The 18,193-nt window shown below is 34.4% G+C and overlaps 1 protein-coding gene and 1 long non-coding RNA gene across 2 annotated transcripts; one reads left to right on the forward strand and one right to left on the reverse strand.

Annotated features, from left to right (window-relative positions):
- The first annotated feature begins 592 nt into the window (after positions 1–592).
- Positions 593–1,847, forward strand: LOC115064803. Its single transcript, XR_003844619.1, has 3 exons — positions 593–673; positions 774–826; positions 1,633–1,847. It is a non-coding gene; the product is annotated as an uncharacterized LOC115064803 (long non-coding RNA).
- A 6,546-nt stretch (positions 1,848–8,393) lies between these two features.
- Positions 8,394–9,428, reverse strand: LOC110328251 (olfactory receptor 7E24-like). The gene has a single exon (XM_021207683.1). It carries the CDS (start codon positions 9,380–9,382, stop codon positions 8,462–8,464), a length of 921 nt encoding a protein of 306 aa, XP_021063342.1. The 5' UTR covers positions 9,383–9,428; the 3' UTR covers positions 8,394–8,461.
- Between the last annotated feature and the right edge of the window lie 8,765 nt (positions 9,429–18,193).

Consider the following 18,193-nt stretch of genomic DNA (forward strand, 5'->3'; position numbering starts at 1 on the left):
GTACCTGGTCATGGTGTTAGGGAACCTGCTCATCTTCCTGGCTGTCAGCTCTGACTTACATCTCCAGAACCACATGTACTTTCTCTGCAATCTGTTCTTTTTTCTTTTCTAAAAAATATTTTTAAAGATTGGTTTATTTTATATATGTGAGTACACTGTAGCTGTCTTCAGACACACAAGAGGGCACTGGATTCAATTACAGATGGTTGTGAATCACCATATGGTTGTTGGAAATTGTACTCAGAACCTCTGGAAGAGCAATCAGTGCTCTTAAGTACTGAGACATCTCTCCAGCTCCGCTGAAATCTGTTCTTTGTTTATAACTGCTTCATCTCAACCACAGTATCAAACATGATATAGAACATGCAGTCACAGAAGAAAGACACTTCCCTCATAGAATACTTTACAGGGGTATATATTTTTAAAAAATAATGTTGCTGGAATGGATAAATTTTTACTCACCTTAATGGCATAGCATTGCTTTTTATCTATTTGTTACTGCCTCAACTACACTGTTATCATAAGCTTTCAGTTGTGTGTCCTTCTGATTCTGGTGTTTTGTATCATTATGTTTGCAGTCTTCCTGATACATGCTCTATTGATGAATGAACTGAAACTATCCAGAGGCATTGAAGTACCACATGTCTTCTGTAAACTGGATCAAGTTCTCATGGTATCCAATTCTTACAATCACATCAATAATTCTTTACAAATGTGATAACTGCCCTACTAAATGTGATTCCTATGAGAGTAATCCTATGTCTTACTCACAGATTACCTCATCCTTATTAAAGATGTCTTCCTGGAGGATATCATCCTTAGTGAGGTAACCCAATTACAAAAGAAGTCACTAGATATGCACTCACTGATAAGCGGATATTAGCCCAGAAACTTAGAATACCCAAGATACATTTTGTAAAACACAAGAAAACCAAGAAGGATGGCCATGGTGTGGATACTTCATTCCTCCTTAGAATAAGGAACAAAATACCCATGAAAGGATACCTGTACAGAGACAAAATTTAGAGCTAAGATAAAAGGATGGACTATCCAGAGACTACCCCATCCGGGAATTCCATCCCATCATCATCCACCAAACCCAGATACTAATGCACATGCCAGCAAGATTCTGCTGAAGGGACCCTGAAATAGCGACCTCTTCTGAGGCTATGCCAGTGCCTGGCAAACACAGAAGAGGATGCTCACAGTCAGCTATTGGATGGAACACAGGGCCCCCAATGGAGGAGCTAGAGAAAATACCCAAGGAGCTGTAGGGGGCTGCAACCCTGTAGGTACGACAACAATATGAACCAACCAGTACCCCCAGAGCTCATGTCTCTAGCTGCATATGTAGCAGAAGATGGCCTAATCGGCCATCATTGGGAAGAGAGGCCCCTTGGTCTTGTAAACTTTATATGACCTAGCACAGGAGAAGGCCAGGGCCAAGTAGTGGGAGTGGGTGGTTAGGGGAGCAGGGGCGGTGGGGGAGGGTATAGGGAACTTTCGGGATAGCATTTGAAATGTAAATAAAGAAAATAATAATAAATTAAAAAAAAGATGTCTTCCACTGTAAGTACAAAGCCCTTTTTATCTGGGGATCTCATCTCTGTGTCTCTTTGTTCTATGGATCAGGACTTGGAGCAGACTTCAGATCTTCTGTGATTATTCCTGACAAAGAAGAATTGCTTTGTTGATGTATGCTATGATATGTCCCATGCTGAACAGTTTCATCAATAGCCTGAGAAACAAGGATGTTAAAGTGCCCTTGGAGAATTTTCATCAGAGGTTCTTCTTGTCCATAGTGAATCAAAACCATCAAAACTAAATTCATACTGAGACCTGAAAGTAAACATGTATGTATATAGCCCTCTTGTGTCATTTTTGTTATACATCACATACCTAATTTACCATCTTCTGAAAGTATTTGTAACTGCTTTTATGCACTTTTTTCAAAAACATTTTAATTCCCTATGCATTGGGTTTAACCTCTGGAGATTTTCTTAAAGAAATTTTTGGTATTTTAAATTTGACATTAATTATAGCTACTAAATTGATAGGATTTTGTTCTAAATCATTTTTGATTAAAAATTATCCAAATATTATAAAAATAATTATAAAATTATTAAATATAAATAAGTTTATAATTTATTACTACATATCAATAATTATTTATTTATGTATTTATTATCATTATCAAATTACTATAAAAATTATTTTTGGATAACATTTTTTTCTGGGATAATATTCACTCATCAGTGAGTGCATACATGTGTTCTTTTGTAACTGGGTCACCTTACTCAGGATGATAATTTTTAGTTCCATCCATTTGCCTTCAAATTTCTTTGTCATTGTTTTTATAGCTGAATAGTATTCCATTGTGTAAATTTACCACATTTTCTGTATCTATTCCTCTTTTGAGGGGCATCTAGGCTGTTTCCAGCTTCTGGCTATTATAAATAAGGCTCCTAGAAACATAGTGGAGCATGCGTCCTTGTTAAATGTTGGAGCATCTTTTGGGTGTATGGCAAGAGTGATATAGCTGGATCTTCAGGTAGAACTACTTCCAATTAACTGAGGAACTCCCAGATTGACTTCCAAATAGGTTTTACCAGATCAAAATCCAACAGCAAGGGAGGAGTCTTCCTCATTCTCCATATCCTTACCAGCATCTGCTGTCACCTGAGTTTTTTATCTTTGCCATTCTGAATGGTATGAGGTAGAATCACAGGGTTGTTTGGGTTTGCAATTCTATGATGAATAAGGATGCTGAAAATTTCTATAGGTTCTTCTTAGCCATTTGAAATTCTTCAGTTGAGAATTCTTTCTTCAGGTCTGTACCCTATTTTATTAAGTTTATTTGGTTATCTGGACTCAAACTTCTTGAGTTCTTTGTATAATATATACTAGCCTTCTATTGGAGGTAGGGAGGGGAAAGATATTTTTTCAATCTGTAGGGTTTCCGTTTTGTCCTATTGACAGTGTCCTTTGCTTTATAAAAGGTTTTCAACTTCATGAGTTCCAACTTGTCAATAATTGGTCTTAGAGCCTGAGCCATTGGTGTTGTTCAGGAAATGTTCCACTATGTTGATGTCTTTGGGTCTTTTCCCCACTTTTCATCTACTAGATTCAATATATCTTGTTTTATATGAATACACATGGATTTGCAGTTTGTCTAAGGAGATAAAAATGGATCAATTTGCATTTTTCTACATACTGACCACCAATTGAACCAGTCCCATTTGTTGAATATGCTGTCTTTTTTCCACTCGATGGTTTTGGTTTCTTTGCCAAAGATCAGGTGAATATTGATCTACTTCTCTGTCTCTGTAGCAATACCTTGTGCTTCTTATTTTTCCTACTATTGCTCTGTAGTACAAGTTGATGTCAGAGATAATGATTCCTCAATAATTTTTCTTATTGTTGAGAGAAGTTTTCACTGTCCTGGGTTTTTTGTTATTATAGACACATTTGAGAATTGCTCTTTCTATCTCTCTGAAGAATTCTCTTGGAATTTTGATGGGGACTGCATTGAATCTGCAGATTGCTTTTGGTAAGATGGCAATGTTTACTATGTTAAACCTACCAATCCATGAGCATGAGAGATCTTTCCGTTTTTCTGAGGTTCTCTTCAGTTTCTTTCTTCAGAAACATGAAATTCTTGTCATGCAGTTCTTTCACTTGCTTGGTTAGAGTCACACCAAGATATTTTACATTATTTGTGTCTATTGTGAATGGTGTCATTTCCCTAATTTCTTTCCCAGCCTATTTTTCATTTCAGTAGAGGGAGGCTACAGATCTGTTTTGGTTAACTTTATATCCAGCTACTTTGTGACAGTTGTTAATCAGTTGTAGAAGTTCTCTGATAAATTTTTTGGAGTATACTTAAGTATATTATCATATCATCTGCAAATAGTGACAACAAAAGTCATAGTACCTAGTAGGGAAACTAGTGTTGACTTTTTTTCTCTCTGATCCTGATAAACTATGTTCTATTTTAATAATTTGATATACACTGGATATGTAGCTATAATGACAGAAAGCTTCTTTCTTGAAGTGGTCAGATGGGACTGCAGAGACTCATACCTTTCAGAAACATGGTGCTTGTTGACTTCACTCTCTACAATGTGTTTATCTTTGTGTGTAAGCTGTTACTTTTATCCAATCTCCATTTGTGACTACTTTACAATCTTTGCTTTTGGCATACATTCATATGCATATATGTACTGATCATTACTATCATTAATTTTCCTACTCAACTCTCTCCATTCAGCAATAGCCTGAACTCACATCATAGGCTGTTTTCAAAAGAAATAGTTTAGGTAAAGTGATTTTTGATCATTATACATCTGACAGCAGATTAAGTCTAGAACATACAAAGAACAAAAAACAAGCAAATAAAAATCCAGTTTATAAATGGGTTAACATAATGAATAGACCATTCATAAGAGATGGAATACAAGCCAACAAAATACCTGGGGGAAAAGTTAAATCTCCTTAACAATCAAAGAAATGCAAATAAAAGCTTCATTTATATTCCACTTCATCCATTCAAATTAATAATCATTAAGAAAAATAATGTATAATTTTGTCTATTTTCAAAAAAAATATTCTTGGGTTGCATTTTTGTAAGATATTGGTGAATTTTAACTTTTAGACCCACAGGCATTATGAACTATTGATAATAATTTTGATCACCATCCATAACTTGAAGATAATGCTCTATTTCTGATGATACCACATACTAGACTCATAGAACATGGAGATGGGAGCTATTATCAACCCCAAATCTTCTTCTCTACAGGGTAGGTTACTTAGTCCTAGAATGTTATATCTACATTCCCTTGGGTAGGGGGAAATCATTAGCTTCATCCAGCTATGAATATGGAAGCTAAAACATAAGTAGCTGGAAAAAAATCAGAGAGGTTTAATAGCATAGATAGTATGAAAGTACCCAGAACCATTTTAAGACTAAAGGCCCATGTTGTAAAAATAAATCCACTTTAGACACTGTTACTGGGACCAAGAAGCCGATGATATGTCATGGGTTCAAAGGATAAAATAAGTGAACATGATAACTGGCAATAAAATATTAAAACAATTCATACAGACTTATTACTATATCCATAGACAAATGCAACTCTCAACCCTCATCAGAGAAGCTTCTTTTGGTGCAGATAGGAATTAACATTTATAACCTGAATGGTCAACATGTAGAAAATAAGAGACTATAGAGTAGTTAGTCCTAACTTGGACATAGATGTCATTTCCATTCCCAAGAGTCAGATAACTTCAAGGAGGAGGGTATATATAAAGATTGCAAGATTCAGGATTGATGATATTTAGAAAACAGTTTTCTAGTTATAAAACAGCAAGTGCACATATAAACTCAAAATGATTGGGACAGCATGCAAGAGACTTATCCAAGGTCAAGCAGGCCCAAGTCAAATATGAAGTGTTGAGAAATACAATGACATCTTATCTTTTCACAAGCTCTTGTTAACTGCCAAAGAGAGAGGGAATCATGGATCAAGTTTCATTCTTCTACATATAGCTATCCACTTTTACTAGAATCTGTTGGTAAAAATTCTACCCTTTTTCCAGTGTACACTGTTGGATTCTATTAAAAGTCAGGTGTCTGTGCATAGATGTTTGTGTGGGTACACTAATTTAATCCATTCAAAAATAAGGTTTTTGGTTTTGTTTTTGTTTTTTGCTTGTTTTGCTTTGTTTTAGCTTTACCCCTATAGTTTAACTTAAAATCTGGGACTGTCATATCTCTAGCAGTTTTGTTTTGTTTTGTTTTGTTTTGTTTTTGGTGTTATTAAGGATTTTTCTTTTGGTTATCTTGGATTTTTCATTTTTCTATGTGGAATAAGATTATTTTTTAAATTTATGTAAAGAATTGCATTGGGATTTTAATATTGATTGAATTGAATCTGTAGATTCTGTTTGTTAAGATTGTCATTTCAGAATATTAATACTTCTATGAGAATGAGAGGTTTTTTGAACTTTTACTATAACATTCAATTTCATTTTCAGTGTTTTTAACTTCTCATTGTATAATATTGTCACTTCCTTGGTTAGATCTATTCACAGATTTTTTTTTAAAGGGTACTATGAATAGTATCGTTCCTTTCTTGGTGTCTTTGTTTGTAAATAGGAAAACTAATGGTTTTGGTGTTTTAATTTTGTAGCCTAACACTTTGCCAAATACATTTCTAAGCTCCCAGAACTTTCCATTTGATGCTTTATGGTCTTTTATGTATAAATATACATTACCTTCAAATAAGATACTTTGACTTCCTACTTTCCTGTTTGTATCCCTTAATCTCTTTTAGATGTCTTTTCTAGCTAAGACATTAAGTACTGTAACAAATACATATAGAGAGAGTGGACATAATAATCTTGTTCATGATTTTAGTGATAATGTTTAGAGTTCCTTTCTAAATACCTTGATGTTGGTAGTGGGAATGCTATAAATGTCTTTACTATTACTTCAGTCACTATTCTCATGAACCTGCTTTATATTACTGGGTGTTTTCCCCTTTCATAGTTTAATAGCTTCTTTTCACTCTGCATGCTTCGTGCTTTCATATATGGTGTTATTGTAGACATTTTTCTGTTTTTGCCTACTTGATATTCTGCATTCCTCTTAATATGCATGTCTATCCTTATACTAGGGAAGTTTTACTCTAAGATTTATTGAAGATACTTACAGTCCTCTTGATATGACTCTTTTCTTCCTATATCAGTATTATTCAAATGCTTGATCTTTTAATAGTATTCCTAAGTTCTGGTATACTCTACTCTTCAGTTTATCTCATTTTATTTTATTTTATTTCATTACATTTTTTATTTGGCATTTTCTTTCACTCAGTGATCTACTCAACCCTGAATTTCAAGGTAGACACTCTTACTTCAATCTGTCTTAATTTGTAAACCTTCCTTCAATATTTGCTTTTATTTGAACTACTTACTGCAAGAGGAAATGTATACTGTTCTAGCCATTGTAAAAATCAGTATAAAGAACTCTAAAACAAATAAATATATCAGATATCTTAACCATATCATTCCTGAATATTTATTTTGCATATTCAAAGCTAAAATATCACGAAGATATTCACACATATTGTTTTTGAGGACTGTACATAAAATCTAAAATATGAAATCAATCTAGATAAGCAATAATAGATGAGTCAATAAAAATATCTGTAATACATAAAATGTAGAATGTCATTTTATGACTAAAATACAATATTACTCTTTAGGGAATAAAAAGGAACTGCTGCGAAGATGATAGGAAAATATGGAATGATAATAATGTTTAGGAAGAGATGTGTTCAAAATATCTGACAATATCAAGTACAATGCAAACAAATATAAGAACAAAACAATAACAAATCTTTAGCATGCATAAAATTTAGCACTGATTAAAGATAAGTGCAAATTTGGAAAGTAATTTAGATGAAAATTTTAAACATTTTTTATAAAGAATCATGACTGTGAGTAGTATAAAAAAGAATGTATAAATTCTTTTTCTTTAATTTGGTCAATATTTTAAATTAGTAGTCATTACTGCAGGGAAATATAAGCACATAAAAACATAGTATAATATGACAGGAGTACATTTAATGCCATTTCATAATTTTTTGCACATTCTGCCTTAATATTACATTAAAACTTGTTGGTTATTTAATTTTTCCTATACCTGAGTTGATACATGTAATCAATGAAATATAAAGATATAGACCTCTCATTTTCATTTTACCTCTAATAATTCTTTATATGTCCTTCATTACATATTCTCCACCCAATTTCCTCTCTCTATTCTATTAGCCTATTGAGTCCCATAAGTGTTGCCTATATGTGCTGGAGTTTGGGACAAATACTAAAGCATAAAACTAATATCAGTGGCCTCATATTCAAAAGTGAATGAGTCTCCCTTTCTAAGTAACTATATACTACAAATAGTTCCACAATAAAACTGATGTCAGAAAAACAACATCAATTTTTAAAATTGGACATTCTTGCACAATAATCAATGATTTTACATTCATATGGTGATGAATTATATTTTGAAAATTGTTACTATCTGTAATTAAACCACCATGTTTCCATTTGTACATATGGTAATAGCATAACAATACAAAAAAATCAAATCCAATTCCATCCAAAGTATGTCTGGCTGTATTCCTTGGAGTTTCATTGCATAAAATTATATGCAGTGTCAATGTTTAGTGCTATATGTTCAGAAAGCAGGCAAAATGAGGCTATAATGTGTAACTTGGACAGGCACAGCAAGGTACATCTAGATTCACTGCATATATGCATTGATTTTCCACAATTTTTCATTCAGAAATTTTTATATTTACTACATATTTCATAATACCACTCAGTTATGTGACCAACAATTTAAGAAACTATATATTAAGGGGTTATACAAGTAGGTAAGTTTTATGATTCAACTGAAAAATTTCTGGAGGGCATTTTTCATGGCCCTGTTCCTCAGGCTGTAGATGAAGGGGTTTATCATGGGAACTATCATGGTATACATTACTGAAGCCAGCATATTTTCCCTGGTTGAACTAGAAATCGTTGAACTAAGGTATGCACTGAGACCTGTTCCATAAAATAAGCAAACAACTGACAGGTGAGATCCACAGGTAGAGAATGCTTTGTATTTCCCTAACAATGATGGAACTCTAACAATGGAGGAAATAATTTTATAGTACGAGTAAAAGATTCCTGAGACAGGGAGAAAACCAAAAATGATGCTTAAAAGAAACCTGAATAAATTACTGATAGAGGTATCAGAACAGGCAAGTTTCAGAAGCTCTGGAATATCACAGAAGAAATGAGGAATTTCCATAATAGTGCAGAATTTTAGTTGTGAAACCATCAAGTAGTGTACCTGTGAATTCATAAAGCTAATGAAAAATAACATGAGGATCAAACGTCTACACAGGGAAAGGTTCAGAATGACTTGGTAGTGTAGAGGGCGACAAATCGCTACCCATCGGTCATAGGCCATCACAGTCAGTAGTAGGCTGTCCATACACCCAAAAAGAACGAAGAAATACACCTGAGTTAGGCAGGCTGCATAAGTTATCGATTTGTTATGGGTCTGCATGTTTATCAGCATTTTGGGGATGATGGTGCTGCTGAAGCCCATGTCAGACAACGAAAGGTTGTAGAGAAAGAAGTACATAGGGCTGTGAAGGTGGGAATCAGAGCTGATGGCCAAGATAATGAGCACATTTCCAAGCGCAGTGAGCAGGTATATGAGCAGGAAGAGTACAAATAAGATGGGCTGCAGTTCAGGGTCCTCTGAGAGACCAAGTAAAAGGAATTCCAAGGCAACGGTTAAATTATATGGTTCCATTGGGCTAGGATATCTTTTGAAAACAACAACAATGATGATGACAAAAACAACAAAATACTATCATGTTGAAATAAGCACTGTAGAGGTAACTGGCTACACACTACTTTTATTATCCACCATTAATAAAAATTCATTCATGCATGCAAACTATTAAAGTTTAGACAAAATTTATTTATTCAGAAGGAAAGGTTCGTGGACTAGGAGCTTTGTCTTCTGTTTGGTAGTTACTTTGATCATTTAAGAAGTAGAATCTATAATTTGAATGTTGATCAGTGGTACTGCCTTTGTTTAGTAAAAGTAAGAACCTAAATAAAATGCCAACAAAAAAGAGGGTAGATGAAGGAGGGGGGAGAAAAAGAATAAAGGAAAGAAAAGAGAAATGAAATAAGGAAGAATTGGGGGCATGAAAGTAAAGGGAAGAAAAAGGAACATTAAAGGAAAGAACAAGAGAAAAGAAGATAAAAAGAAAAGAAAAGAAAAGAAAAGAAAAGAAAAGAAAAGAAAAGAAAAGAAAAGAAAAGGAAGGAAAAAAGGGTCTTCTTAGAAGTTCACCAGTGAAGACATGTCCTTGGTAGAGATTTAGATACTCCAACCACTTTGGATTACTCTTTGTTTCGATTATAACTTTCTCTCCAATATGTTTTCATTTCTGCAATTCACCAAGAGACCACCATCAAAGCAAGAGCTATATGATTTGAGTTTATAGACTATAAAATTGTGACGTACATAAACTTCATTGGCAAAAAGAAATATCTGTCTTGGCAATTTTGAGAATAATGCAAAAGAGTCTAACTATGAACAAAATATTTTTAATAAAAATTTTCAAATGTGACAAATTCTAACAACTTCAATACCCTTTGTGACAATTACTGTTTCTACACATATTGTCTTTAGAACCTCTAGCCAAAAATGTATTAGAGATGAAAAAATATTTTCAAATAACAACCTCATGAATACAGTAAAAATCCCCTAGAAATGAAAGTACATGAGAAGAAGAAAGTGCCTTTCCCCTTCTCTGTCCCTTAGAGGAAAATTCATTCTAATAAAAGAACACTGTGAATGAGTTAGTATATTTTATCTTTTCAAAGTGCACTAAGGTCACTTCCTTGGATTGATATTTTGAATACACAGACTAAAACCAGTGAAGAGTTGGCTCAGCAGCTAAAAGCTCTTCTTTCTCTACCAGGAGACCCAAGTTTTATTCTTAGCACCCACATCAGGCAGCTTACAACAGGCTGCAACTTTAACACTGTGGGGACTTATACCCTATTCCAGCCTTCTTGGGTGCCTACACACAATTGACTTGTACGCAAAAATAAAACATATATTCAAAATATAAAATTAAATAATGATAATAAAATAAAATAATTTAAAAAATAAAATTAAAGATAAAATCCTACTCTTATAAGGAAAAAACAAAGTAGTCTTTGTTAGTGGTAAAATTTAGCCATTGGAGGCTTACCAAGAATGTATGTAGAATGAGATTAGATATTAAAGTCCTATAAATAACAACAATAAATATAACAACAAGAAAATGGAAATGTTTGTCAGGAGCAAATGGATCAAAATATGCAAGGAAAAAGGAGCAAATTGAACCTTCAGATAACAATATTTTGCTGAATGAAATGGTACTTTCCATTTGTAATATATGACTATATTTAACTCCATCTGTCATATGCTCAAATCACAAGGTGGTTATCATGATTATCAAATCTACTGACAGAACATTTGGAGCAAGCTTAGATGGGAAACCTTAATTATAGTAGTAGTAATGATATCATACTGGCAACATAAAACATGAGAGGAAAATGATACTCTAATTACCTCAATTAAAAGTAAATTCTTAGCTAATATATAAATAATTTACATAATTAGTTTAATTTATTAAAATTTGAACACTATACAAACAATTTAATCACTTTCCTCAGATTCACATGATATAAGCAGAAGTTTTGAGATATAGTTAGAAATTTTCAGATATTTTCAAACATTTTTAGTTAGTTAATTTTAAAGTGGGTGTATAAAATTTTGTGTAAATCAGAAGTCAACTTTGACTACTCTTCATCTTAGGTTTTAAGATAGTCTCTCACCTTGGACCTCATTTGGTCACTGGCTGGTCAAACCCCAATAATAATATGTCTATTATTGTTCATCCAGCTCCAAGATTACAGATATTGACCACTATATCTATATTTTTGATATTGATTCTTGTAACTGAATACATTGTGTGGCATGAACATCTCACCCACTGTATCATTTCTTCGGATCCCTCCATCAGTTTTCTATGCCCTGAATATGGAACCCCAAACTACAATTTTATTGCTTTCCTATCATTGGCATGCGTGTGTTTGTGTATGGACGATATCCCAAGAATAAATGAAGAAATAGCAGTGGAAGTAAAATTAAGAAATCATGACAATTTACAAAGTTGGTATAATTGTTTTAAATCTCTGATTGTTCCCTCTTCCACCCCGTGTTATGGCCACTCTTATTGTAGCTGATAGAACAAATGTGCCTATGGCTCTACTATGTGTTACACCAGTGACACAGAGGGAAAAACATAATGGATATAAGATTTTCCTGGGATTACATAGAAGAGAAACTTGATGTTGAATTGGTAAAATAAATGACTTTTAGATATATGTGTAATGGAATCTTACCATCTCTACTTAATCTGTTATCAATCATGTACTACAAGGCATGTTAAAATTACAGAAAACAGTCCACCTTAAAAACATACATACAAACTTACATTTCCTGAACAGGTAATATTTAGAATTACATATATATATATATATATATATATATATATATATATATATATATGTGTGTGTGTGTGTGTGTGTGTGTGTGTGTGTGTGTGTGTGTGTGTGTGTGTGTGTGTGTGTGTGTGTGTGTGTGTGTGTATACAGATGTATACAAAAACAGTTAGTTAAAAAAGAGTTCTTTAATTTGAAGAAGCACGAAGAAGGCTTTACATGAGGGTTTGGAGGGGAGAAAAGCAAGGGAGAAACTAATTAAATTAAAACATCAAAAATTAAAAATATACTTCTAACTTCATTATCATGATGATAATGCATATATGCTTTATAGGGAAATAATTGGACATATATAAGTGTACTACCTCATTGAGAAGAAATAGTTGGATATTTAGAAGCCCTGGATAAAGGTTTCTGTACTCATTCATTTTTGTCTTTTATTTTCTCACAACTATTGACTGACTATGTAGTTCATGCATGCCTTCAAATTTCAGGATTCCAGACTGTTCTGAAACTGAAAATCATCCTACCTCATCTTGGTAAATACTGCAATCACATGTGTGCCACATGTCCCATTGACTTGTTCTTGATATTTATTTCATCTTTCACTTTGTTATTTTTCTCCATCTTTCTTTTTATAACCAGATTCATTTTTTAATCACTGGCAGACAGTTTAGAGAGACAACAATTTTATGTTCTGTTTGAAAGGATTCTTGCAGAAGTGAGAATCTAAAAGGGTAAAAATCTAAACATTTGTAAGAATTCTCATGAACTAATAGATAAACTTAATAAACTTAACTAATAAAATGAACTTCATTACCACTTTGAGATGAAACATGCTTATTGATGAATTTTGCCCACTGATTACTCCACACCACATCTCTTAATGTTTCTGGTACCAACAATAAAAAATTGCTTTGTCTTTTTATACCTTGTATAAATTATCACTTACTAGTTTGTAAATTATTTCCACACAAGAATGGCCACATGTTGCGTGTGTACTCTTGCTGTTTGTGTGATAATAGCCCAGGTTGTGTGTTCAGGACTGATAGAAACACTCAGTCATAACCCTTCCCATGCAGTTGATAAAATTTAGAGAAAATAGAAGCATACATAAAAGCATTCTTTACCAGAACTGTTAAAATCTAAAACTGCATCACAAAGTGAATATTTATCAGATTTGGAGGCTTAATTCACAGAGCTATTAATGTTCTTTCAAGCTATTCAAATCTCCAGGGATCTATTAATAGTAATGTAGAAGTAAAAGGGCAAAGTGAATACACTGGAAAAGGTAGAAGTTCAGGAAGAAGCTTAACTTTACTGTTCTGATATTTATATTGTACAGATAGTACAAAAATAAACACATGCTTCCAATTAAATAAATCAATATGAGATTTGATATGTGCAATTTTATTGAATGATTAATGCAATTTGTTAAGAGTCAAGTTTTTCATATAAAGTACCCGATTGAATGTCTATTTTTTCATTTGATAACTGTGAGAAATTTGGTTTGACACATTCTATAGTTGTGTATTAGAGTTTTGGATTTTATATTATGAAGATATATGCCTTTTCAGGATTTTGCATGACATTCTAGGTTCTACTGGGATCACTATACTTAGTGTGTAGTCTAAAGTATGGGAGAAAAAGGGTAGGTACACCAGTGATATTTTCTGTGTTTTTAACACTTCCCCTATCATTTTATTGGAAAACATTCAGATAACCATGGCATATTCCACATTACCCCATAAGGAAGTTAAAATGTTAGCACCTTCTACTGTATCCTTTGTAAATGTCCTGTTTGGACAATTTTTAGTGTTTTACATTGCCCCATTTGTTGTCTTACTTTTTAAAATTATAAATAAACTCATTTTGCTATTCTGCTGACCTTTAAGATTTCAGATACTAAGGGGTCATTAAATCATTATATTGAAGATTTATTTTGACAGGAAAAATAAAACTATATATTTTTCTCTCAGTTTATAAAACACACACTGGAAAGCCTGTTGGTCCTTTTCTAAAATATATGCATCTTCTATGAGAAATGATTTGATGAACTTAGGAAAATAAGGGAATAGCTGTTTACTGGTAACACATTGGGCTCCAGCTAATGCTCTAAATAGAAGATATAAATTTACATATGTAAACAGGGCACAGTGAGACCACTAAATTGAACCACTTCATGTGAATTAAGAAAGCATTCTTGGGAATTAAACTTCTATGGAAAACTATCTAAAGACTGAGAAGCCAATGGTGAAAATGCAAGTGGGTATTATATAATGGTCTGTAGGGTGGGAGCCTTTAAGATGATATAGGCTGTTAAGTGGTCTAAAAACAGATGCACTTGACTGACATAGATGACCTGTGTGGACACATCAAGGGAGTTCCTGATAAACAGAAAACTACCTCCTGCTTCAGCACAGATAATTGAATTGTGTGCTGTAACCAGTGTTTTGAAATCTTAAAAAATCAAGCAGGTGGAGACATTCATAAAATAGCAGTAGATTTGAAAGATCATTTCTTTACTATTTCTTTGCAGCCCCAGGATTGTGAAAGATTTGCTTTCAGTGTTCTTTCTATTAATTNTAAAGAGCCAATGAAAAAGTATCAATGGATAGTTCTTTCTCAAGGCATGGCTAACAGTCCTACATCATGTCAAAAGGTTGTGGCACAAGCCGTTCAGCCTAATAGACAGCAATAACCAAGAATATACATTATATGCATGATATCTTATTAGTAGGGAAAGATTTTCAGGGCTAGTGTCTATGTTATAGAAATTTACAACAGGCATTATCTGATAAAGGATTACAAATAGCTCCAGAAAAGTGCAAACTCAAGATCTTTATAGTTATTTAGGTTTTAGGCTTAGAGATCAAGCTGTATTTCCTCAGAATATAATTATATGTAAGGACAATTTAAAAAAAAACTTTAAATGATTTTCAAAAGCTGTTAGCTGATATTACTTTGCTTTGTCCTTATTTAAAGCTTACTACTGGAGAATCAAAACCCTTATATGATACTCTTAGGGGGAGTGCTGATCCTACCTTTCCTCGAGTTTTAACTTCAGAAGGGTTGTTGGCCTTACAAGTAGAAAGAGCTACTGAAAAACAATTTGTTACTTATATAGATTATTCTTTGCCTTTACATTTGTTGATTTTTAATACAACTCATATACCTACAGGACCTTTTGAGGCCAATTGCTTCAGTCTGTGGAACTTGTCACACAGATCCTACTGGAGGTGGTATGGAACAAAACACCATTCTTGCTTGAAAAAATCATATTTATATTGGTCATATAAGAGCTCATTCTGATCTTCCCAGACCTTTAGCTGTAGGCAATGATTGTACTGACAAAGATATGATAGGAGAAGCTTTAGTTTCAGATCCTATTGTTTTGGCCAAATGTGGTCACAATATAATTAATCTTTCTGGTCATCCCTTAAGGCTCCTACATAAGATCGCTAAGGAGCAAGCTAGAATGATTTTAAAGCAATGTCTTGACTGCCTTACATTGTCTCAAGTTCATCATTTAGGGGTTAATCCATGATTCTTTATGCCCAATCATTTTGGCAAATAGATGTAACTCATTATTCTGAATTTGGAAAATTGAAATATATACATGTTTGTAGTGACACTTGTTCAAGACTGACTTTTGCTTCTCTACATACAGGAGAAGAAACTTCTAGAACTTTAATTGATATTGCTTACAGGTTTTTACTGCTATGAGATTGCCTAAAATCAAGACAATGGCCCTGCTTATACTGGAAACAACTTTATACAATTTTTGTAAGGAATTTGGAATTGAACATAAAACTGGAATTCCTTTTAATCCATGGGACAAGGAATTGTTGAACATATTCATTGCACTCTGAAAAATTGGCTTTTGAATACAAAAAAAGGGGGGATTCGTATCCCTGTACACCACAAAAATTTTAAAATTTCAATGCTAAGGAACTCTCTGAGTGTGGGGAAGAGGGCATGTTTGTGTTTTTTTCTGCAGGATGCTAAAGGAGTATACATACTAGCTGCCAGAGTGGTTAATGAGACATGCTGATGCTGGGACAAAGAATGATACTAATCATGAGTTTGTAGAGTGTTATGACAATGATGATAGGAACTTTGTATTTGGCCTTCATCACTGATCCTCCCTTTACTACATGCACCAGTATGGGAAGGCCTAGAAGTTGTGGTAATGGTAACCAACACTAAGTTGATGGATATACCTGCTGAAAAAAAAATTTCACCATCAATAGAAAAATTCATTACTAAAGATTTAGAATTAAAGTCTCAATATACTTTTGTGGGAGGCACAGCTACAGGCACTTCTGCCCTAGTTTTGCAAGGATAGAATTCAAACACAGATAAAGAATTGCTGTGTCTTCCCGTGACCCTAGTTCCTCAGTTGACCTTGCTAACTCCTGCCTAATATTTGAGCTGGAATAGACCACAGATATTAGAATCAAGCAAGCTGTTTTCCTCCCTGTAGTGGCTTGTGTCTCCTTGGTAACCTCTGTTGTGGCTGCCAGGTTGGCTGGAGGAACTTTAACCCATTCTCTTCTTTTCACTGCCAAATTATCTCAACAGTTTGCATTAGGAGTGGAAGCCATTGAGTCATTAGCTTCTTTACCAAGACAATTAACTTCCCTTGCCCAAGTTGCCTTACAGATTTGCTGAGTGCTGAAAAAAGGTGGTACCTGTCTCTTTCTGCAAGAAGAATGTTGCTTTTATGTAAATGAATCAAGTTTAGTGGAATCCAGCAGTTACATAAACTTAAATTGGAACTCCAGAGAAAAGAGTTTTCAGTCGCTGCTATGGAAGTCCTCTATGTACACCCTCTTGATTCCCCTCCTTGAACCTTTAATAATCATTTTATCATTAGTAACTTTGGGGGCTTTTATTTTTAATAGAATTATTGGTTTTATAAAACAGGAGACTGATTCCTTGGTATCGAGACCTTTGCAAATTTATTAGCACAGACTTGATTTGGCTGACAGAGGCCTTGCTGAACCTGAGGTTGATAATTCTCCTTCAGGAGCTGCATAGGATTCAGACCTCTGCATACTGGTTCTTGATAAAATGAATCCAGGATGGGCACCAGTGGGGGTTGTGAGGCTAAGCATTGCAGGGGAAGGTCTAACATGAACCATCTCTGAATTCCCTGTGAGACAAACCTGGTTTGCAAGGAGGTTGGTATCTGTTTTCAACCTTATCCTAAGGATTTTTCTAAGGCTCTGCTTCCCCTCCCCAAAAGATACTTGTTGGGGTCTCTCACTTCCACTAACCACTCTCCCTCTAAACATTATATTGTGTCCCCTACAGGCGCACAGAATTGCTACTGAGAAGACCTCCCCAGATCTCCCAGAATGCAGCGTCATCAGACCACCCTACATTTTTGTCATCACCGCCCACTCGCTTGGACCCGCCTACTGGATCACATCTGTGCTCATGATCGGACCGCCCGGCAGAAAGAGAGTTTTTCCAGGGGACTCAAGGGCATGCTTAGAATCCTTCCTTGTCCGATTAATAAAAATCATGCTCTGATCAGTGCAAACCGACAGGGCATTCATTTTCCTTTCACAGCCTATCCTCTTTTAGGATGTTGAGCTCTTCAGTACGAACCCAGTCCAAAGTGTTTTCTGCCCATGCAGAAACACACAGATACCAAGAGTCATGACTGTGGGTCATGAAGGTACTCATGGGAGGAATCAGGTCAATGCCCCCCCCCACTGGTTAATGCCCACTCATCCAAAGATGAGATGACTATTGACCACCCCAGTTACATGGGACCTTATTAAAAAATAATTGAAGAGATGCCAGGAGCCACGGCCTCAGCCATGTCCTTGTGGATATTTTCTAGCTTACATACACAATCCTGAGAGAACATTCGTGGTCATAACAGTAAGAATGTTTATGGGAAAAGAGGACACTGTGACCGTTGGTTCCAGGAGCTGAAGATTGCCACCTGACCTTCAGAGAGCCTCTGGGCTTTTCCTCCCTCCCTTGGAGCCTCCTCTTGCTTATGCTTATATTGCCACTCCTGAATAAACTTTTC

This window comes from Mus pahari, chromosome 10 (assembly GCF_900095145.1).
Source record: "Mus pahari chromosome 10, PAHARI_EIJ_v1.1, whole genome shotgun sequence".
Lineage (NCBI taxonomy): Eukaryota > Metazoa > Chordata > Mammalia > Rodentia > Muridae > Mus > Mus pahari.

What these genes read in the sequence shown, in the direction of transcription:
- LOC110328251 (XM_021207683.1), bottom strand. Translation starts at nt 9,382, where the DNA reads ATGGAACCATATAATTTAACCGTTGCCTTGGAATTCCTTTTACTTGGT.